This window comes from Oncorhynchus nerka, linkage group LG8, assembly GCF_034236695.1.
Source record: "Oncorhynchus nerka isolate Pitt River linkage group LG8, Oner_Uvic_2.0, whole genome shotgun sequence".
NCBI classification, from domain to species: domain Eukaryota; kingdom Metazoa; phylum Chordata; class Actinopteri; order Salmoniformes; family Salmonidae; genus Oncorhynchus; species Oncorhynchus nerka.
Genome location: NC_088403.1, coordinates 21,531,270 through 21,555,508, shown reverse-complemented (window position 1 = coordinate 21,555,508; position 24,239 = coordinate 21,531,270). Strand labels below are relative to the sequence as shown.

The 24,239-nt window shown below is 43.0% G+C and overlaps 1 protein-coding gene across 1 annotated transcript; it reads right to left on the bottom strand.

Moving 5' to 3' along the window:
* Positions 1–17,384: 17,384 nt before the first annotated feature.
* On the bottom strand, positions 17,385–24,012 carry wu:fc23c09. Its single transcript, XM_029667173.2, has 3 exons — positions 23,979–24,012; positions 21,498–23,070; positions 17,385–21,324 (listed from the first exon to the last, which is right to left on the bottom strand). The coding sequence occupies exons 1-3, from the start codon at positions 24,010–24,012 to the stop codon at positions 20,226–20,228; spliced, it is 2,706 nt and encodes a 901-aa protein (XP_029523033.2). The 3' UTR covers positions 17,385–20,225.
* Between the last annotated feature and the right edge of the window lie 227 nt (positions 24,013–24,239).

Sequence of the window (24,239 nt, the reverse complement as noted above, 5' to 3'; positions counted from 1 at the left end):
GTTCCAACTTGTTGGCAGCTTTTCCTTCAATCTGCAGTCCAACTCATCCCAAACCATCTCAATTGGGTTGAGGTCTGGTGATTGTGGAGGCCAGGTCATCTGATGCAGCACTCCATCACTATCATTCTTGGTCAAATAGCCCTTACACAGCCTGGAGGTGTGTTTTGGATCTTTGTCCTGTTGAAAAACAGAAACCATACGGGATGGCATATTGCTGCAGAATACTGTGGTAGCCATGCTGGTTAAGTGTGCCTTGAATTCTAAATAAATCACAGACAGTGTCACCAGCAAAGCACCCCCACACCATCACACCTTCTCATCCATGCTTCACTGTGGGAACCACACATGCGAAGAACATCCATTCACCTACTCTGTGTCTCACAAAGACATGGCGGTTGGAAGCAAAAATCTCAAATTTGGACTCATCAGACCAAAGGACAGATTCCCACTGGTCTAATGTCCATTGCTCTGGTTTCTTGGTCCAAGCAAATCTCTTCTTCTTATTGGTGTACTTCGTAGTGGTTTCTTTGCAGCAATTCGACCATGAAGGCCTGATTCACGCAGTCTCCTCTGAACAGTTGATGTTGAGATCTGTCTGTTACTTGAACTCTGTGAAGCATTTATTTGGGTTACAATCTGAGGTGCAGTTCATTGCCAATTTCTGAGGCTGGAAACTCTAATGAACTTATCCTCTGCAGCAGAGGAGACTCTGGGTCTTTCTTTCTTGTGGCGGTTCCTCATGAGATCTAGTTTCATCATAGCGCTTGATGGTTTTTGCAACTGCACTTGAAGAAACTTTCAAAGTTCCTTATTGACTGACCTTCATATCTTAAAGTTATGATGGACTGTAATTTCTCTTTGCTCATTTGAGCTGCTCTTGCCATAATATGGACTTGGTCTTTTACCAAATAGGGCTATCTTCTGTATACCAATCCTACCTTGTCATAACACAACTGATTGGCTCAAACACATTAAGAAGGAAATTGAAATGCATTCCAGGTGACTACTTCATGAAGCTGGTTGAGAGAATGCCAAGAGTGTGCAAAGCTGTCATCAAGGCAAGGGGTGGCTACTTTGAAGAATCTCAAATATAAAATACATTTTGATTTGGTGACTACATGATTCCATATGTGTAGTTTCATAGTTTTGATGTCTTTGCTATTATTCTACAATGTAGAACATTCGTACGAACCTGGAATGAGTAGGTGTGTTCAAACTTTTGACTGGACCTGTATATTCGATGACAAATCATACCAGGGGAGTACAATTAAACGTCATTAAACTATCGCCATAGATGGTAAAAGAGTGCATTGGCATACCCAATAGTAGAACGATGCCATTCTGTCTGTCCACTGTACTAATGTAATAGAGAAACACTGATACTTTGGTGGATGGGGGTAATGATGTAGTAAGGTTGTTCTTGCTCTGCATCAATAGTCTAAGTGACAGATTCTCCATTATAGACAAGAGGACACACCCCACACTGGACAGCTTGTTTACACACACATCATAAACTAGCCTAGCTCCTCACTCTGTGCGCACACACACACACACACACACACACACACACACACACACACACACACACACACACACACACACACACACACACACACACACACACACACACACACACACACACACACACACACACACACACACACACACACACACACACACACACACACACACACACACACACACACACACACACACACACACACGTCCATGTGGTTTCTCTCTGTCTAGACATGCCTTCCTCTTTCTCTTCAAAGCAACACACCCACCTTCTTAATTCCTCCATCCTCCTCAGTGTTTAGCACCACTCACATTAAGGATTAAACACCTTTAATTTACCCCCCTTCATCACTATAGCTACTTATCCCATAGTAATGTTTATGGGAATCAAATTATAGAGACAAAGCAGGAAGTGGATGCTGTGCCCCGTTTTGGCACAACATCAAGACCCGGGTCCAATTCACTAGGCACCCAGGGGAGGGGCTACATGAACTTGTCCAATGAGAAGCATTATTTTTTGTTTTTCTTTGCAAAACGATTCTCTGGGTTCACCTGTGAGGCAAACAGAGAGTTGAATGCCTTTCTTATGTGTAATAAGAATGATTGCAGGGAACGTAAGGGAACGTCTTAGAGGCCTCAATGTAACTCAATAAAATATCATTATTGCTCTTAATGACTCAATTGGCTCGTAGATCCGAGTTTCTGTTCATTGACATTCAAAGCAGACACCAGTAAAAGTGGGAGCAGGGATGACTGCCTAGTGCTTAGGTAACGTCTGCTCTGAGTGGAAAACCCCATGTTCTAGACCAGTACTCCCCATACCCTGGAGACACGCACAAGTGACCAGTGTTTTAATTATCCATCTTTCTCTCTCTACCTCTCCCTCTCTCTCTTCATCCTTCCGGACCCGTTCAGATACGCGTTGGTTCGTATCCGAGAGACCCGTTCAGATCCGAGAGTAGAAAGTGAGAATTAAACCTCAGGACAGCCGCTGCCAGCTCCATTAATGAACTAGTGATATTCACCGAAGGATAGAGTTACTTACGTGTGACTAAAAATTGCCTATAATAAATGACAAAAAACTATATTGAACTATGAACTGGTAATCCGACCAATTGAACATATGTGGTGGTACTTAATGAATATGATATCAGTTCGGTTGTCATCTGAGACATTCTCATCAATGATAAGATGACGTAAACTCTACAGTGGAAAGTCTACACATCAGAGTTATCGGATTCACATGGAATTGTTGTTCAATTTAAATGTTTGAATATGAAATGATTTGTGATGGGATGAAATGTGATTTTAGCTTCTAAAATGTGAGATTTGGGTTTTCATAAGATAGGGCTCTGCTCAATCAGTGGCCCGCCCCTGTGAAGGGACATGGGCTATACAACTTGTCAAACACGCCCTCCTCTCCCTTCCTATATAAAGCCTTGACGACAATATAACCTCCTGTTCCGGGGATGTGAGAACGACAGTCCGATGTCAGAATGGTTCAGATAATAACTACAGAACGAAGCCAACATCAGCGTGAGCTTTGGTTGCGAATGGTATGAACTTTGAACTCGTATTCACTACAGCAGTGATACCTCCTAGCCGTTGAGTTAGCAACAGCAGATGCAAACGCAGGTTAGGAAGGAACAGACAGAGTATCCCGTCTACCACACAACGACATTACTACAACGTATCCAATTGACCACCAGAGACATTCTTCAAAGGACAAAGGACTCGGTTGGGCAACACGGCCTTCCATCTACCACCAACCTACCGAAGCGCAGCTCAGAGTAAATATTTATTGCATTTTCCTTTTCCAAATGGGCGGTAATTTAGAATGCATAAGATATTGTATTTACAATAGCACAGCTTCGCCCTTTGTTCCTCAGTCTTCCCACTCTTTCACTCAAACCCAGCCCCTTTTCTTTTGTGTAACAAGCTGTCATATCTGTTCCGCCCGCTAGGGACGTTTTCCTTTATGACGTAATTTGTAATCAAGTTATGATTTAATTATGTGTATGTGTAATTCTGTGTGATTAGTTAGGTATTTAGTAAATAAACTATTAAACCCAATGTTGTATTGTTGATTCAACTTGTTAGCCAGGGTTCGTGCAGATAACCAAGAATTTATAACTTTCAGATGAGACTGAATGAGACTGAATTAAGATGACGATTAATATTGACTGCTATTGATGTAAAATATTACTAGGTCTTTAAGAGTTTATTCGGAAAATAACAGCTCTATAAATATTATTTCGTGGTGCCCTGACTCTCTAGTTAATTACATTTACATGATTAGATCAATGAGGTAATATTAATTATTTTATAGAATAGCATGTCATATCACTTAATCCGGCATAGCCAAAGACACGACAGATGTATAGCATATTCAAAACCTTAAAGCCTATTGTTTTATATATTTTTTTACTTTCCTAAAACAATAATTGTCCATGTCACGGAGCTGTCAGAGATTTGAACGCTAAATGCATCTGGTCATTGCATGCATATAGGCCTATATGCTTAGGCATCCACTGTATGATATGAATATTTAAACCATTTACATAAAGGAAGAGAATCTTAGGCCTAGACCTAAGACAGACCGAGAGAAAGATAGAGACATACCGGCTCCATGTTCCCACACCAACATGCATTCTTTATCCTTGTCAGATAGGCTACTATTATACATATAGGCACGCAGCAGGAAGCTAATTTGTACATTTTCGATCAGAATATTATTTATTATATAAGCATTATATTGTTAGGTTAAAGGAGTAACTCTGGTAGGCCTTAAACATTCTTCCTCACCTGAAGTTCAACTGTGGGAGAGAGTTGGAGCGCCGGTGCCCACTGCTTTCATAGGCCTGCAGTAATTACACCTAATAATAGGCATATTCATACCAAATCAAAGGTTTCTTAACTTTATTAGGGTAATAACAAAAGTAAGCCAAGCCATTGTTTAAAGGGAAATATGAACAGGATATTATATTGTGGCATTAAATTACAATTTGCATCTCTTTGGCTTTTCCTTTTCATGGTTTGAGTGCGAGTAGGCCTATATCGGCCCTACCAGTAACAACATTACAACACATTACAACAACACAACATTACAGTTGGAACTTAATTTGGCCAAAGAAAATGACACTAAAAGAATGAAACGAAACACGGAGTGAAAATTACTGGAAGTGAATGTTAGCATTCCAGAAAGTTCGCCATCAAAGTTGAAAATAAAACAGTAGTAGGGAATTTCCGCTTACTACTCGGAAAATGCATAACATACCGGTTTTACAGTCATTCTATTCATTTAAAGGTTTTTCAAATGATGACGTTGTCATAGTAACATATGTCCTTTAATCTAAATATCTTCATAAATAGGACTGAGGTTTTCCTGGTCGGGATACATAACTCCTGCAAGAAAGTTTTTATTGTTATGGAATCTTTTGTGAGGTAATATTAAGCAATAAATTAATAATGCATGGAAAGTTAATGTTCCTCTCCATTATTAGTAGTAAACTTTAATAGGTTTTCCTGTCCATAGATTATACTACACCTTATAACATGTCTGAAAAGTGAGAGATAGAATGCCTGTAAAGTCTGTCTGAGGTTTCAACTTGTTTTCATTCATTACGGTGGACACCTGATGGCTTAACGAGGTTTCAGGCCCCTTTTCACTAGTGAGGACACAGAGGCAGGAATTTACAAGAAGTCAAACAAGAGAATTGACCTATGACCCCTTTGTTTTATCAGGGGAACCAATCAGATGACCTCTTTCCTCAGACTGCAACGAAGAAACAGAATGTGTAAAATATACAACAACATTCCGAATTGTGAAATCAACATTCTCTGCAAATCTCCCACTGACGTCAATGCATGATTTACATGCCTAAGTTAAGCTGAGATCCTTTGCCATCCTTATTTAAAGCAAACATTCCCCTTAAAATGTAGCGTTTTGGTGATTGCAATTCTAGGCCCTTCTATTTCTATGCCCTTAGACCAGGGGTGTCAAACTCATTCCACGTAGGGCCTAATGTCTGCGGGTTTTAGACAACCAGGTGAGGGGAGTTCCTTACTAATCAGTCACCATAATTGATCAATCAAGTACAAGGGAGGAGCCAAAACCCACAGATACTCTGCCCCCCTTGGAAGTAGTTTGACACGTGCCTTAGACACTGTGTTGAGAGATAAGCCTAGTGTCTGTGTGAGGGGATTCAGTAGACTCTCTCTCTCTCTCTCTCTCTCTCTCTCTGTTATTGCTGGCTTTTCTTTGACAACGCCAACCACATGTAGACAAGCCCACACACCCATGTGGTAAGGCAGCAATGTGGACTCTTCTTCTATGACTGGCAGGTATTGTTATTGCAGTTTACCCCGTCAATGGTGTAGCCACCACGACATTACCTCAGCTTTAATGATTAAAGACTATTAACCTAAAGTAGCAGGAGTTCCCACTTCCATTTTTCAGGGGAAACGTAAGTTAGATTGAAAATACCATATCCCTGAAACTGGATGTTAGCGTTTTCTGGCGACTCCACACAGGCTAAGACCATAGACAGAGACCATAGACAGAGACCATAGACAGAGACCATAGAGAGAGACCATAGACAATGACCATAGGATAAAGACCATAGAGAGAGACCATAGGTTAAAGATCATAGACAGAGACCATAGGATAAAGACCATAGAGAGAGACCATAGACAATGACCATAGGATAAAGACCATAGAGAGAGACCATAGGATAAAGACCATAGAGAGAGACCATAGACAATGACCATAGGATAAAGACCATAGAGAGAGACCATTGGATAAAGACCATAGAGAGAGACCATAGACAGAGACCATAGGATAAAGACCATAGAGAGACCATAGAGAGAGACCATAGAGAGAGACCATAGGATAAAGACCATAGACAGAGACCATTGAATAAAGACCATAGATAGAGACCATAGAGAGAGACCATAGACAGAGACCATAGGATAAAGACCATAGACAGAGACCATAGGATAAAGACCATAGAGAGAAACCATAGACAGAGACCACAGGATAAAGACCATAGAGAGAGACCATAGGATAAAGACCATAGTCAGAGACCATAGGATAAAGACCATAGAGATAGACCATTGACAGAGACCATAGGAAAAAGACCATAGACAGAGACCATATGATATTTTTTTATTTGACCTTTATTTAACCAAGTAGGCCAGTTGAGAACAAGTTCACGTTTACAACTGCGACCTGGCTAAGATAAAGCAAAGCAGTGCGACACAAACAACAACACAGAGTTACACATGGAATAAACAAACGTACAGTCAATAACACAATAGAAAAGTCTATATACAATGTGTGCAAATGAAGTAAGATTAGGGAGGTAAGGCAGTAAATAGGCTGTAGTGGGGTAATAATTACAATATAGCAATTAAACATTGGAGTGATAGATGTGCAGAAGATTAATGTGCGAGTAGAGATACTGGGGTGCAGAGGAGCAAAGAAAATAATAACAATATGGGGATGAGGTAGTTGGATGGGCTATTTACAGATGGGCTTTGTACAGGTGCAGTGATCTGTGAGCTGCTCTGACAGCTGATGCTTAAAGTTAGTGAGGGAGATATGAGTCTCCAGCTTCAGTGATTTTTGCAATTCGTTCCAGTCATTGGCAGCAGAGAACTGGAAGGAAAGGTGGTCAAAGGAGGAATTGGCTTTGGGGGTGACCAGTGAAATATACCTGCTGGAGCGCGTGCTACGGGTGGGTGCTGCCATGGTGACCAGTGAGCTGAGATAAGACGGGGCTTTACCTAGCAAAGATTTATAGATGACCTGGCGCCAGTGAGTTTGGCGACAAATTTGAAGCAAGGGCCAGCTGTAACGGTCGTTGTATGATGAAGGTGAGGACCAAGGTGCAGCGTTGTACTTGTTCATCCTTTTATTCATGGAACTGAACACTGATTAACAAAACAACAACGAGAACAACCGAAACAGTTCTGTCTGGTGCAGACACAAAAGCAGAAAGCAAATACCCACAAAACCCATGTGGGCAAGAGCTACCTAAGTATGGTTCTCAATCAGAGACAACGATAGACAGCTGTCCCTGATTGAGAACCATACCCGGCCAAAAACAAAGCAATACAAAAACATAGAAAAAGGAACATAGAATGCCCACCCTAGTCACACCCTGGCCTAACCAAAATAGAGAATAAAAGCCTCTATGGCCAGGTCATGACACCAGCCAACGAGAGCATACAGGTCGCAGTGGTGGGTAGCATATGGGGCTTTGGTGACAAAACGGATGGCACTGTGATAGACTGCATCCAATTTGCTGAGTAGAGTGTTGGAGGCTATTGTATGAATGACATCGCCAAAGTCAAGGATTGGTAGGATAGTCAGTTTTACAAGGGTATGTTTGGCAGCATGAGTAAAGGATGCTTTTTGCGAAATAGGAAGCCGATTCTAGATTTAATTGTGGATTGGAGATGCTTAATGTGAGCCTGGAAGGAGAGTTTACAGTTTAACCAGACACCTAGGTACTTGTAGTTGTAGCTGTCTGAGAAGTAGTTGGTGAACCAGGCGAGGCAGTCATTTGAGAAACCAAGGCTGTTGAGTCTGCGATAAGAATGTGGCGATTCACAGAGTCGAAAGCCTTGGCCAGGTTGATGAATACGCCAGCAGAGTATTGTCTTTTATCGATGGTGGTTATGATATCGTTTAGGACCTTGAGCGTGGCTGAGGTGCACCCATGACCAGCTCGGAAACCAGATTGCATAGCATAGAAGGTATGGTGGGATTTGAAATGGTAAAGACCATAGACAGAGACCATAGGATAAAGACCATTGACAGAGACCATAGGATAAAGACCATAGACAGAGACCATATGATAAAGACCATAGACAGAGACCATAGGATAAAGACCATAGACAGAGACCATAGGATCAAGACCATAGCATAAAGACCATAGAGAGAGACCATAGGATAAAGATCATAGACAGAGAACATAGGATAAAGACCATAGACAAAGACCATAGGATAAAGACCATAGACAGAGACCATAGACAGAGACCATAGGATAAAGACCATAGACAGAGACCATAGGATAAAGACCATAGACAGAGACCATAGGATAAAGACCATAGACATAGACCATAGGATAAAGACCATAGACAGAGACCATAGGATAAAGACCATAGACAGAGACCATAGGATAAAGACCATTGACAGAGACCATAGGATCAAGACCATAGACAGAGACCATAGGATAAAGACCATAGACATAGACCATAGGATAAAGACCATAGACAGAGACCATTGGATCAAGACCGTAGAGAGAGACCATAGGATGAAGACCATAGAGAGAGACCATAGACAGAGACTATAGGATAAAGACCATAGGATAAAGACCATAGATAGAGACCATAGGATCAAGACCATAGAGAGAGACCATAGGATCAAGACAATATATTAAATACCATAGAGAGAGACCATAGGATAAAGACCATAGACAGAGACCATAGGATAAAGACCATAGACAGAGACCATAGGATAAATACCATAGACAGAGACCATATGATAAAGACCATAGACAGAGACCATTGGATCAAGACCGTAGAGAGAGACCATAGGATGAAGACCATAGAGAGAGACCATAGACAGAGACTATAGGATAAAGACCATAGGATCAAGACCATAGAGAGAGACCATAGGATCAAGACAATATATTAAATACCATAGAGAGAGACCATAGGATAAAGACCATAGACAGAGACCATAGGATAGACAGAGACCATAGGATCAAGACCATAGACAGAGACCATAGGATAAAGACCATAGACAGAGACCATATGATAAAGACCATAGACAGAGACCATAGGATGAAGACCATAGAGAGAGACCATAGGATCAAGACCATAGACAGAGACCATAGGATAAAGACCATAGAGAGAGACCATAGGATGAAGACCATAGGATCAAGACCATAGACAGAGACCATAGGATAAAGACCGTAGAGAGAGACCATAGGATGAAGACCATAGAGAGAGACCATAGACAGAGACTATAGGACAAAGACCATAGACAGAGACCATATGATAAAGACCATAGACAGAGACCATAGGATCAAGACCATAGACAGAGACCATTGGATCAAGACCGTAGAGAGAGACCATAGGATGAAGACCATAGAGAGAGACCATAGACAGAGACTATAGGATCAAGACCATGGAGAGAGACCATAGGATCAAGACCATAGACAGAGACCATTGGATCAAGACCGTAGAGAGAGACCATAGGATGAAGACCATAGACAGAGACCATAGGATAAAGACCATAGACAGAAACCACAGAGAGAGACCATATGATAAAGACCATAGATAGAGACCATAGGATAAAGACCATAGACAGAGACCATAGACAGAGACCATAGACAGAGACCATAGGATAAAGACCATAGACAGAGACCATAGGATAAAGACCATAGACAGAAACCATAGAGAGAGACCATATGATAAAGACCATAGATAGAGACCATAGGATAAAAACCATAGACAGAGACCATAGACAGAGACCATAGGATCAAGACCATAGACAGAGACCATAGACAGAGACCATAGGATAAAGACCATAGACAGAGACCATAGAGAGAGACCATATGATAAAGACAATAGATAGAGACCATAGGATAAAGACCATAGACAGAGACCATAGACAGAGACCATAGGATCAAGACCATAGCATAAAGACCATAGAGAGAGACCATAGGATCAAGACCATAGACAGAGACCATAGGATAAAGACCATAGACAGAGACCATAGGATAAAGACCATAGACAGAGACCATAGACAGAGACCATAGACAGAGACCATAGGATAAAGACCATAGTCCGAGAGCATAGACAGAGACCATAGGATAAAGACCATAGATAGAGACCATAGAATAAAGACCATAGACAGAGACCATAGACAGAGACCATAGACAGAGACCATAGGATAAAGACCATAGACATAGAGCATAGACAGAGACCATAGGATAAAGACCATAGACAGAGACCATAGGCAGAGACCATAGACAGAGAGCATAGACAGAGACCATAGGATAAAGACCATAGACAGAGACCATAGACAGAGACCATAGACAGAGAGCATAGACAGAGACCATAGGATAAAGACCATAGACAGAGAGCATAGACAGAGACCATAGGATAAAGACCATAGACAGAGATACACTGGTTGGAATGGTAAAGGAAAACACACCCTTCTATATCTCTCGTTCAGTCTTTTTTCTTTATTTCTCTCTCTCTCTCGCTCTCTGCCCCCCCCCCTCTCTCTGTAACTCCTCTAGTTTGCAGTGCTGCTCTACAAACTGGTGCAGTTCATTAATTTCCCTCTTTCTATAACATACAACTAGATCTGAGACAGGCGTACCACCTCCACCTTCTCCATGAAATAGTTTGTGTGTGTATCTCAAGGTGTGTATTGATGTTTATCTACTGTACTAGGGATAATGTGAGCTGCTACCCCTGTCTGCACTGCTAGGCTACTCTGTAACTGGGAGCTAGAGAGATCCCCTGCCTCTCCAAAAAAGAAAACACGCTGGCCCCCTTGTGGAGCCCCTGCAGATAAATGTGTGTGTGAGTTTGTGTACACGCATGTGTGTGAGTTGTCAGTGCCGCACACAGCCTTATGGGTTTTTATGGCCAGGAACAAAAAGTGTGTGTGTGTGTAGAGGTCCGTCTGGCTCCCATGGTCTCTCTCTATCCCCTCCTCTCTCTCACACACTTTATCCCCTCCTCTCTCTCTCTCTCTCTCTCTCTCTCACCTCTTTCTTTACTTTCTCTCTGCTGACTCAAGCGCCATCTCCCTCTCGCTCATGCAATAGCAGTGTCTGTTACTGCAGATAAACAGTACCAGTTAAAAGTTTGGACACACCTCCTCATCAAGGGTTTTTCTTTACAATGTTTACTATTTTCTACATTGTAGAATAATAGTGAAGACATCAAAAAAATGAAATAACACATATGGAATCATGTAGAAACCAAAAAAGTGTTAAAAACAATCAAAATATATTTCTTATTTTAGATTCTTCAAGGTAGCCACCCTTTTCCTTGATGACAGCTTTGCACACTCTTGGCATTCTCTCAACCAGCTTCATGAAGTAGACACCTGGATGCATTTCAATTAACAGGTGTTCCTTATTAAACGTTAATTTCTGGAATTTCTTTCCTTCTTAATGCGTTTGAGCCAATCAGTTGTGTTGTGACAAGGCAGGGTTGGTATACAGAAGGTAGCCCTATTTGGTAAAATACCATATTATGGCAAGAACAGCTCAAATGAGAAAAGACAAATGACAGTCCATCATTACTTTAAGACATGAAGGTAAGTCAATGAGGAAAACTTCCAGAAGTTTCTTCAAGAACAGTTGCAAAAACCATCAAGCGCTATGATGAAACGGGCTCTCATGAGGACCACCACAGGAAGGAAGACCCAGAGTTTCCTCTGCTGCAGAGGATAAGTTCATTAGAGCCTCAGAAATCGGCAATTAACTGCACCTCAGATTGCAGCCCAAATAAATGCTTCACAGAGTTCAATTAACAGACGCATCTCAACATCAACTGTTCAGAGGAGACTCCGTGAATCAGGCTTTCATGGTCAAATTGCTGCAAAGAAACCACCACTAAAGGACACCAATAAGAAGAAGAGACTTCCTTGGGCCAAGGAACACGAGCAATGGACATTAGACCAGTGGAAATCTGTCCTTTGGTCTGATGAGTCCAAATTTGCGATTTTTGGTCTCAACTGTCGTGTCTGTGAGATGCAGAATAGGTGAATGGATGATCTCCGCATGTGTGGTTCCCACCGTGAAGCATGAAGGAGGAGGTGTGATGGTGTGGGGGTGCTTTTCTGGTGAATTCAAAGCTCACTTAACCAGCATGGCTACCACAGCATTCTGCAGCGATACGCCATCACATCTGGTTTGGGCTTAGTGGGACTATCATTTGTTTTTCAACTGGACAATGACCCAACACACCTCCAGCCTGTGTAAGGGCTATTTGACCAACAATGATAGTGATGGAGTGCTGCATCAGATGACCTGGCCTCCACAATCACCCGACCTCAACCCAATTGAGGTGGTTTGGGATTAGTTGGACTGCAGAGTGATGCAAAAGCAGCCAACAAGTGCTCACCATATGTGGGAACTCCTTCAAGACTGTTGGAAAGGCATTCCAGGTGACTACCTCATGAAGCTGGTTGAGAGAATGCCAAGAGTGTGCAAAGCTTTCATCAAGGCAAAGGGTGGCTACTTTGAAGAATCTCAAATCTCAAAGATATTTTGATTTGATTTTTTGGTTACTACATTATCTAAATAAAGAAAAACCCTTGAATGAGTAGATTTGTCCAAACTTTTGACTAGTACTGTATACCAAAATGTGTCTGTCTGTCTGTCTGTCTGTCTGTCTGTCTGTCTGTCTGTCTGTCTGTCTGTCTGTCTGTCTGTTTTTATGTGTGTGTGTGTGTGTTTTTATGTGTCTGTGTAAGAGGGAGGAGTACCGCTTTGAACACCACTTCCATTTATCCAATTACTGTCTATGAGAGAGGCGGGACATTAAATACACCCACACTGTCAATCAAAACCTTCAAACTAACATCCCTTTTAATTCTTAATACTTTAAGCCATGTGTCAAACTCACTCATTCCAAACTCATTAATTAATGTCACTAATTAGTAAAGAACTCCCCTCGCCTGGTTGTCTGGGTCTTCATTTGAAAGGAAAAACCAAAAACCTGCGGACACTCGGCCCTCCACGTTTGAAACACATCTGCTTTAAGCCATTGTGTATCAGTGTTCAGTGAACACATAGCTATAACACGTGTTAATGTTGTCATTTCAAGATGTTGTTTATTGGTATTTAAAGAGTTATTTCATAAATATAATACCTTATTCAAAGCCTTATAAGGATGAACACTCATTCCTCCTAACACATCGAGCCTCCAAGCATCACATTGACATGGAAGTATGGCGTGTCTGTCTGTCTGTCTGTCTGTCTGTCTGTCTGTCTGTCTGTCTGTCTGTCTGTCTGTCTGTCTGTCTGTCTGTCTGTCTGTCTGTCTGTCTGTCAGACTTATCTCCAAGGGTGCGGTTTCATATTCTGTTTTGTTCGTTCTCCCCCCCCCCCTCTCTTCCCTCATGCAATTTTCTCTTTGTTCAGCTGGATTCCTGTTCAGCCTATTTGTGGTCAATGAGTCTCTGTACTGACATCCTAGTCACTTTCTTCTATATATGTTAAACTTTATTTCAACAGCCCCCATAGATGGTCTATATATTTACTAGCAACACACTGGGCACACACTGGTTGAATCAACGTTGTTTCCACTTAATTTCAATGAGATTACATTGACCCAACGTGGAATGGAGGTTGAATGTACGTTTTACTGCTAGAGTGGCTGAATAACTATGTTGTTGCATGTCAATAGAGTTGCAGTCTGCACCAAATGCATCTACACTAGGCTATGAATTTATGGATAGAGTATCAGAAAACAGAGCATTGCCTGATTTGTCACACTTCTACATCATGTCCAGTGGTCAGTGAAATATTCTTGGCCTTGTTGTACTGCACTGTAATGATGAATCACAAGGTCTAGGATCAGCCGTATTGAGTGATTTATACAATCAAACGTCACATGTTTCAGTTCTCACTCCAGCTGCATTGATCTTTGTCATGGATTTGTATTCCCTTTTCTTTCCCTAAATGTCTTATTGCAACGTCACCATTCTGTCAACGTTCATCCATCCTGAGCCTTAGTGCAGGAAAGGGTGGGTAAAACAGAGATGAATTATACCTGTATATATTTTTCAAAGATCTTAATCAACCAAATAAATATTCAATCCAAGATTAAATCAAAACCACCAAAAGGCACTAAAGAATATAATGACCCAAACACGCTCCAAAGCCTCTCTAGCTCCTTCCAGCTCAGGTGCAGTCAGAGATTGATGGTGTTACGGTTTAGGCCGGGACAACAAACACAAAGAACCACCACAGATCTCTTTGCTGTGTCTAACACAAAGAAAATGTCTGACAGACAGGCAAAAGTGAGGCAACAGTGTATGATCGAACAGACGGACAGATAGATATATGGAAGAAGAGACAAATAGCCTATATGGATGGAAGGACAGTCAGACTTACCGACAGACATACATACAGGTAGACTGGCCGACAAAAAGACCCAGACAGAAGGAGAACATACAGACATATGGTAGAACATACAGACAGGCGGACAGATGGACAGGTAAGGAGAGGTAGAACATACAGACAGGCGGACAGATGGACAGGTAAGGAGAGGTAGAACATACAGACAGGCGGACAGATGGACAGGTAAGGAGAGGTAGAACATACAGACAGGCGGACAGATGGACAGGTAAGGAGAGGTAGAACATACAGACAGGCGGACAGATGGACAGGTAAGGAGAGGTAGAGCATACAGACAGGCGGACAGATGGACAGGTAAGGAGAGGTAGAACATACAGACAGGCGGACAGATGGACAGGTAAGGAGAGGTAGAACATACAGACAGGCGGACAGATGGACAGGTAAGGAGAGGTAGAACATACAGACAGGCGGACAGATGGACAGGTAAGGAGAGGTAGAACATACAGACAGGCGGACAGATGGACAGGTAAGGAGAGGTAGAACATACAGACAGGCGGACAGATGGACAGGTAAGGAGAGGTAGAACATACAGACAGGCGGACAGATGGACAGGTAAGGAGAGGTAGAGCATACAGACAGGCGGACAGATGGACAGGTAAGGAGAGGTAGAACATACAGACAGGCGGACAGATGGACAGGTAAGGAGAGGTAGAACATGGACAGATGGAGAGACAGACAGTCAGAAATAGACTGACACACGAACGGATGACCGACCAGATGGATAGATGAGAAGAGATTTAGGAAATACAGAAAGACAGACAGACAGATAGGGCAGCCAGCCAGACAGACAGACAGCGAGGGCAGACAGACAGAGAGAGAGAGAGAGTTAGAGAGAGAGAGAGGGCAGCCAGCCAGACAGAAAGATAGGGCAGGCAGACAGACAGAGAGATAGTTATTTTGAGATGCCAGCCTGCACCTTTCACTACTAATCTCACGTGGTGATACGGCTGTCAGTCAGAGTCCAACAGAGAACCACTGAGAGGTACACAAATAAGCAGCCCTTCAGAAAACAGCCTTTTACTGCTGTGCTCATGTCACAACAAGTCATGAGGGAAGCTAGAGGCTGCTAACATTATGGGTCAAACTCTAGCTTGAGACCAACTCACATGCCTCAGGTGTGCTAAGCTGTTAATAACCGAGATAGATAAAAACATACATGCGTAAATACGTGCTCACACACATACACACGCATGCACACACACAATTCACACACACAGAAACACACCTGCAAGCCTGACACGTGTCATCTAAGATCTATGATCTAAGAGGGAGGGAGAGAGAGGGAAAGACAGAGATGGATTGGGGAAAGAAGGGAGAGGGAAATGGGAGGAGACAAATAGGGAGAGATAGAGAGAGAGAGGGGAAGAGAAAGGGAGAAAAAGAGAGACCAAGAGAGAGAGAGAGAGACAAAAAGAGGGAAGGGGGCAGTAGCATCAGGTAGACAGTGCTGTGAGAGCGGAGGTCCTGCTGGACCGTAGGGAGGTGCTGGTGAACCCCAGGCCTGCCAAAGGCGGCTCTCCTCTGTGCACGGTAGGAGAAAATGAAGTCTGGAACTATCCTGCGCTCCGTCTGCCTTTCACTCTCCTTCCCTCACTCATCCCCCTCCTCCTCCTCCTCCTCTTTCACAGGTCTTATGGGTGCACTGCCACGTAGCTGAGCAATGTTATGAGAGAGAGAAAGAGAGAGGGAGAGAGAGAGAGAGAGAGAGGGAGAGGGAGAGGGAGAGAGAGAGAGAGAAAGGGAGGATAAAGAGAGAGAGAGAGAGAGCAACAATCACCTCACTTCCCTCTCCAGATTCGATTCTGTGTATCATCTTTCTCTCTGCTGTTCAGCCCTTCTTTTACCCTCCATTATTTATCCTGGTGTAACTAGTAAATACTCTCACTGTATTGACAAGGAGGATCACAAGCTGTCACTACTCTGTGAAACTCTTTAACGTCCCGTGTAGCTCGGTTTGTAGAGCATGGCACTTGCAACGCAACGGTTGTGGGTTTGATTCCCGAGGGGGACCACTATGAAAATGTATGGACTTAATACTGTATGTCTCTCTGGATAAGAGAGATGACTAAAATGTCAAATGGTAGCTGACTCAGTATGAGAGAGACCATGCATTACAGAGCAGGTGTGAGCTTAAGTTACTTTTTTTCAGACAAAAATAAACTTCCTTGAATTTTAATTGCAGAAATTGTATTTTTGGCTACTGAAGCAGGGCCAAATCTGCCTCTGAATGTTCTGTTCATCATACTTGTATTCATTGCATACAGTTAGGGTTTTCTCTGTTACTTCATTCTCTTTCCCTCTATATATTACTGCCATCTAGTGGCCAAACATATACAAACACATTCCCCAGATCTGTGCCTCGACACAACCCTGTCTCAGAGGTCATGGCTTGGTTTTTGCTCTGACATGCACGCACTGGACCTTATATAGACAGGTGTGTGAATTTCCAAATGATGTCAAATCAATTGAATTTACCACAGGTGGACTCCAAGTTGTAGAAACATCTTAAGGATGATCAATGTAAACAGGAGCTCAATTTCGAGTCTCATAGCAAAGGGTCTGAATTCTTTTAAAATTTGTAATACATTTGCAAAGATTTCTAAAAACCTGTTTTCACTCTGTTATTATGGGGTATTGTGTGTAGATTGTTGAGAAAAATAATTAATTGAATCAATGTTAGAATAAGGCTTTAATGTAAGAAAATGTGGAAAAAGTCAAGGGGTCTGAATACTTTCCCGAATGCACTGTATCAACATCCAATCATGGATACATTTGCAATGTACAGCAGTTATCCATCATTGCTGCAGGGTAAAACATGATCTAATCAAGAAACTCTCATTGGAATGTTATTCATCCAGGAAGTTTGATATTTTTGGTGCAGTTAATCACCAGACATGGCTGTATACATATTTTATATAAACACATCTCTTATTAACTTGTTTACAGGAAGCAGAGAGAACGCTTTAGAATGGAAACATTTGGACTGCAGAGGCCATTATGAGGCATGAAAAAAACAAGTGGTGCCCTTAAAAAATGTAAAAGTTTAAAATCATGTTTCTATCCAATAATAACCAGCAGCCAAGCCAAGGATTTGGTGTACAGCACGGCCAAGCTCTTACCCATAAAATAAATTTGCGTTCAGATAAACACATTTCAGCTTAAATAACGATAGGCAATCAAATATTACCCCAGCCCTCTTATGAAAAGTATCTGGAGGTGGTTCTGGAAATGAATAAAGGGCTATTGGAGAATCATTTTGCAGCAGGCAGACATTTTTCATAGACTTGTTTCTTGCCCATATTAGGCCAACGTGAGTTGAAATGGAGTTGCTTTTGTTAATAAGGCTTTGCCATTTACTCACCAATTCACACTCTTCCAGAAGAGAGACTCTTCCAGACCACTAATGGCACTTTAATTTAAATCACATGACAACATTGAATAGAAACACATTTAGCTAACAAGTATTCCAATGATAAGATTGCTAAGATACAGCTGACAGTCACATACAGTTGGAGATGGAAGTTTACATACACTTAGGTTGGAGTCATTAAAACTCATTTTCAACCACTCCACAAATTTCTTGTTAATTAACAAACTATAGTTTTGGAAAGTTGGTTAGGACATCTACTTTGTGCATGACACAAGTCATTTTTACAACAATTGTTTACAGACAGATTATTTCACTGTATCACAATTCCAGTGGGTCAGAAGTTTACATACACTAAGTTGACTGTGCCTTTAAAACAGCTTGGAAAATTCCAGAAATGTATGTCATGGTTTTAGAAGCTTCTGATAGGCTAGTTGACATCATTTGAGTCAACTGGAGGTGTACCTAGGGATGTATTTCAAGGCCTACCTTCAAAATCAGTGCCTCTTTACTTGACATCATGGGAAAATCCAAATAAATCAGCCAAGACCTCAGAAAATAAATTGTAGACCTCCACAAGTCTGGTTCATCCTTGGGAGCAATTTCCAAACGCCTGAAGGTACCATATTCATCTGTACAAACAATAGAACGCAAGTATAAACACCATGGGACCACGCAGCCATCATACTGCTCAGGAAGGAGACGCGTTCTGTCTCCTAGAGATGAACGTACTTTGGTGCGAAAAGTGCAAATCAATCCCAGAACAACAGCAAGGGACCTTGTGAAGATGCTTGAGGAAACAGGTATAAAAGTATCTATATCCACAGTAAAACGAGTCCTATATCAACATAACCTGAAAGGTCGCTCAGCAAGGAAGAAGCCACTGCTCCAAAACTGCCATAAAAAGCCAGACTACGGTTTGCAACTGCACATGGGGACACAGGTCGTACTTTTTGGAGAAATGTCCTTTGGTCTGATGAAACAAAAATAGACCTGTTTGGCCGCAATGACCATCATTATGTTTAGAGGAAAAAGGGGGAGGCTTACAAGCCGAAGAACACCATCGCAACTGTGAATCACGGGGGTGGCAGCATCATGTTGTGGGGGTGCTTTGCTGCAGGAGGGACTGGTGCACTTCACAAAATAGATGGCATCATGAGGATAGAAAATTATGTGGATATATTGAAGCAACATTTTAAGACATCGGTCAGGAAGTTAAAGCTTGGTCGCAAATGGGTCTTCCAAATTGACAATGACACCAAGCATACTTCCAAAGTTGTGGCAAAATGGCTTAAGGACAACAAAGTCAAGGTATTGGAGTGGCCACAAACCCCTGACCTCAATCCCATAGAAAATGTGTGGGCAGAACTGAAAAGGCATGTGGAAGCAAGGAGGCCTACAAACCTGACTCAGTTACACCAGCTCTGTCAGGAGGAATGGCCCAAAATTCACCCAACTTATTGTGGGAGGCTTGTGGAAGGCCACCCGAAACGTTTAACCCAAGTTAAACAATTTAAAGGCAATGCTACAAAATACCAATTGAGTGAATGTAAACTTCTGACCCACTGGGAATGTGATGAAAGAAATAAAAGCTGAAAGAAATAATTCCCTCTATTATTATTCTGACATTTCACATTCTTAAAACAGTGGTGATCCTAACTGACCAACGACAGGGAATTTCTACTAGGATTAAATGTCATGAATTGTGAAAAACTGAGTTTAAATGAATTTGTCTAAGGTGTATGTAAACTTCCGACTTCAACTGTATGTGGCATCATTGACCTTTAAGTAGGCCATAGTCTTTCAACACAGACTTCATGGGAGCGGTTCCAGTAAGTATTTTCTCTGAACACTACGGCTTCCATCAATCACAGCTTTACCCAAGCGACGACATACAGTACAGTATAGTTATACACATTGAGATCCAAGTTCACTCAACTGACCATCTTGCATTGTTACCTAGTAATGTTGAATCAAAATCAGCTCCCGACATGATGTTTGTTTCTCTGTGTATTGCAGAACATTTTACCGCCATTCTAGAGCCCAACGGACTTTCAGGTTGAGCAGAAAAAACCCTGCAATTGGTTTCAGTTGTGGGATTGTCTATAATCTATACTTGCAGTATGACTGTCCTGCAGGATTCTATAGACTGCAGCTCAGTAGAAGTGTACCATCTGGAAGCCTCTGAGGCAGTGGAAGGCTTTTGCGTCCAGGTGGCCCAGGTCTATGAGGTTGTGCTCCAGCTGCACCAGCACCAGGCTGCTGAGGCTGGGGTCTGAACCCCCCCAGCAGAAGGCGTCGCGGGGCACTGAGTGGATCTTGTTGTGTGTGAGTGCCACTGAGTGTAGCCCCCGGGGCAGCTGCCTGGGCACCTGGCTCAGGGCATTGTGACACAGGTCCAGCTGGTGCAGGACGGGCAGCGCCCTGAAGGCCCCCGAGGCCACCCTGGCTATCTTGTTCCTGGCCAGGCCCAGGTGCTCCAGGTGGGGGAGGTGGAGGAAGGAGGCTTTGCCCACAGAGGAGATGAGGTTGCCCTCCAGGTTCAGGGTTTTGAGGGAAGAGGGGAGGTGGCGGGGTACCTTCTTGAGCTGGTTGCCCTCTAAGTTGAGGCTCTCCAGGTGGGTGGCGTTGATGAGGGACTCCCTGAGAAGGCCATGGTTGGTTAGCCAGTTAGCACTCAGATCCAGAATCACCAGCTCCGAGGTACCCACGAAGGCCTCCCCTGGAAACTGCTGGATAAGGTTGCCACGGAGGTACAACTCCCTGATAGATAGAGGTAAGCCAAGAGGCACCGAGGCCAGCCGGTTGCAGTCCAGGCTGAGGGTGCGCAGGCTGCCCAGAGGTGAGAGCACACTGGCGGGGAGAGTATCGTTCCCATTCCCCAGGCTGTTGTTGCTCAGGCTGAGGACCAGCAGGCCGGGGCAGTTGGCCCAGGCTCCCTCTGACATCACATTAAGCCGGTTGTTATCCAGACGCAGCTCTTCCAGGGAGGCGGGCAGGTCTGTGGGCACGCTCTCCAGTAGGTTCCGGTCCAGGTAGAGCCGTCTCAGGGCCGGGATGCCCTCGAAGGCCCCTTCGATGGAGCCGTCTGTCAGCCGGTTGTTGCTGAGCACCAGGAACTCCATGGACAGGTACTCATTGAGCAGGTCCAGCTGAATGCTGTTGATGCGGTTGTTCATCAGGAGGACGTAGCGGGAGTTATAAGGGATGCCGTACGGAACCTTCTCCAGCCCCTTGTCGGAACACTGGACCACTCTGGGAAAGGGGACAATAGAAAACATTGGAGTAATGCACGTCACAAACATTACTGTACAACATGGTTTGGGTGATTAAATAAGACTGTGACAATATGGAAACAGCACAATGATAGAATATAATTAATTACAAATGGGCAATAGTAAGCCTGATTTAGTCCGAGAACATCTCACCGTCCATAGCAGGCACATTCCAGGGGACAGTAGTTGTCTTTGAAGTAGGGGAAGTATGCAGGATTTGTGCCCTCCTTCTCCTGTTTTGTCTCTTTGGTTGTGTTGTCCTTTTTCAGAGGTTTACCTTTCCTCTCATTTATTTTGTCTTTCTTTTGATGTTTCCCTGTCTTTGTCTTGATACTCTTGGTGGTCTGTGTCAGCTTCATTGTGTGTTTTGGCACTGCTGGTTTGGCTGTAGATTTTGTCTGTTGTGTTTTGGGTGTACGTTTTGTCTGTAGTGTTTTGAGTGTATGGTTTGTCTGTAGTGTTTTGGGTGTGGAGTTTGTCTGTACCGTCACGTTGGGTTTGGCTGTTGGTTTTGTCATCTCTTTTGGTTTGGCTGTAGGTTGCAGTTCCTTGGCTGTGAGTTTTTCCTGTTTTGGTTTGTCTGTAGACTTGAGCTGCTTGACTGTATTTTCTGTCTCTTTGAGAAAGACAATGCTGTTCCTCTCAGTCTGATTGTCGTTGATTGAAACCTTGATAATTGGGCCAACTTTGACCTCCATCGACTGAGAAACAAAACTCTCCCCCTCCCTGAGATTTGTCTGGGAGCTGTCAGTCACACTCTGAACCATAATGAGCTCACTGTCCACCAATGAGATGGCCTCCTCTGCCTCTGGAGCCGGGTCTTGGAAATGACTGGCAGGTTGAGTGAGAGCATGAGTGGCAGACTCTGGAACTTGAGAGGGGGTAGAGGGCGTAACTGGTGGAGGCCCATGTTGAGTGGCAGGTGGAGGAGTGACATCATAAAGTGGAACAGGCATAGCTGCAGGGGGAGGGGACATGGATTCGTTGATAGCTTGATTGACAGGTTGAGTGTCCATTACTTTTTCTACTGGAGAGGAGGAAGTGCTGGTTGGAGAGGGGAGGTCTATGTGTGTAACGACTAAGTAGTTTCCCTCGCTTTGATCTACACTGGGTTCTTTAACTTCCCCAACTCTCAGGTTTTCCTCTAGTTTCTCCTCTCCTCCATATGCTCTCTGTTCCTTACCACCTCTCTCCTCATCATCTGATCTAATCCCTTCTTCATGTCTCCCCTCTCCATTATCTCTTCTCTCCTCCTCCTCTTCATGTTCCTCATCAGCTTCTATCTCCCAATTTTCAAATCTCTTCTTCTCTCTGTAATCAAGCCCTCCAACCAGCGTTCTTTCTTCCTCCATCCCTCGCTCTTCCTCATGGCCCTCCTGCTCTGCTGCCCCCTTCTCCTCCTCTATTCTCCACTTCTCAGATTCAGTCTCTGGAGTTAGTCCTTCCTCGCTCCTCCCCTCTTCCTCCATCCCTCGCTCTTCCTCATGGCCCTCCTGCTCTGCTGCCCCCTTCTCCTCCTCTATTCTCCACTTCTCAGATTCAGTCTCTGGAGTTAGTCCTTCCTCGCTCCTCCCCTCTTCCTCCCTCTTCTCTTCAGGGTGGGTTGCAGTGAGTTCTTCACCCTCCTCTTCGTCTGCTGTTGTGGTCTCCCTCAGTCTCTCAGGTCTCCAGTCTGACCAGGGATCTGTTTCTCTGACCGAGTCTTCTATGAGGATCATTTCCACTCCTAGACACACACAGCAGTATCTTAGTATTGACACTCAAGATTAGGCATCGCTACAAAATGACAGACAAAGTGGGCCATATTGACAGAGATTTTACGAAGTTTGCAGTTGTTATTTTCATATAAGAATAGAAGTATAATAAAATAAAACCACTTCTTACAGTACTTTAAATTAATTACCAAAATTTGGCAAATGGCTCCGGTTCTATTTAAACCTGTGACTATGTTGCCTGAATAAGTCTGGGATATGTTAACAGACTTGGTTTGTTTGAAAAAAAACATTATTCCTATGCATTGTGGAAACATCTGAATTCAAGTGTACTTAGGTTCCTTTCATGCACACATACATACATATGATGCATTTTCCAAACTGATCAGACAATTAGGAGAATCAGAAAATCAAGCTATTAGAAATGAGAAATTGTTGAATTCGTTTTTCAAGTTTGGGAATGTAAAATCAGTGTGTAGATCCTGTGGATGATGAAAGTTCATAAGCACTTACTGGGCTGAAGTACAAATGATTGAAGAGGAACTATCAGGAGCCAGAGTAGTAGAGTGAGTTCTTCCATGGTCTTCTATCTAAAAGACAAGAACCTTAGTCCAACAACCTAAGAGACAGTATCATGTATCACAACAACAGTTTTAATTGAGTCTCTTCCTATTTCCTTATCAAAAGCAAAAAAAATACGATCTGAAATTAACTTCATAGATCTTCCCACTAGCACGAGTGAGTTTTCAAAAATGATTTTCATGGTCCTAATCTTTTCTGTCTAGAATGCATTGCAAGAGCAAACGGTAACTACTGTAGATGAGGTAGGTGTCCTCTAAATATCCAACATAGATCTAGAGTAATAGAGCAGATAGTATCTGAAGTTCTATCTATTAGATGTATGGGTGTCAGTCTTGCTTACCTGCTGTGCCCTTAGACGTCAGAGCCAATATCATGCATCTGTGTATGTTGTCCAGTGGGAGTCATACCAAACTCTCTCAATGCAAGGAAAAACGCTGCTGAACCAAGCAGTCCTCTAGGAATGAGGACCCCCAAATAGTATGACACACACACACACACACACACACACACACACACACACACACACACACACACACACACACACACACCACACACACACACACACACACCCCGACTAAACTGGGGGCTAACGGGTGACTTT

What these genes read in the sequence shown, in the direction of transcription:
- wu:fc23c09 (XM_029667173.2), bottom strand. Translation starts at nt 24,012, where the DNA reads ATGATATTGGCTCTGACGTCTAAGGGCACAGCAG. An exon ending in GACGTCTAAGGGCACAGCAG is followed by an intron (nt 23,071 to 23,978) that starts GTAAGCAAGACT and finishes GTGTGTGTCTAG; the next exon opens with GAGTGGAAATGATCCTCATA. An exon ending in GAATGTGCCTGCTATGGACG is followed by an intron (nt 21,325 to 21,497) that starts GTGAGATGTTCT and finishes CCCCTTTCCCAG; the next exon opens with AGTGGTCCAGTGTTCCGACA.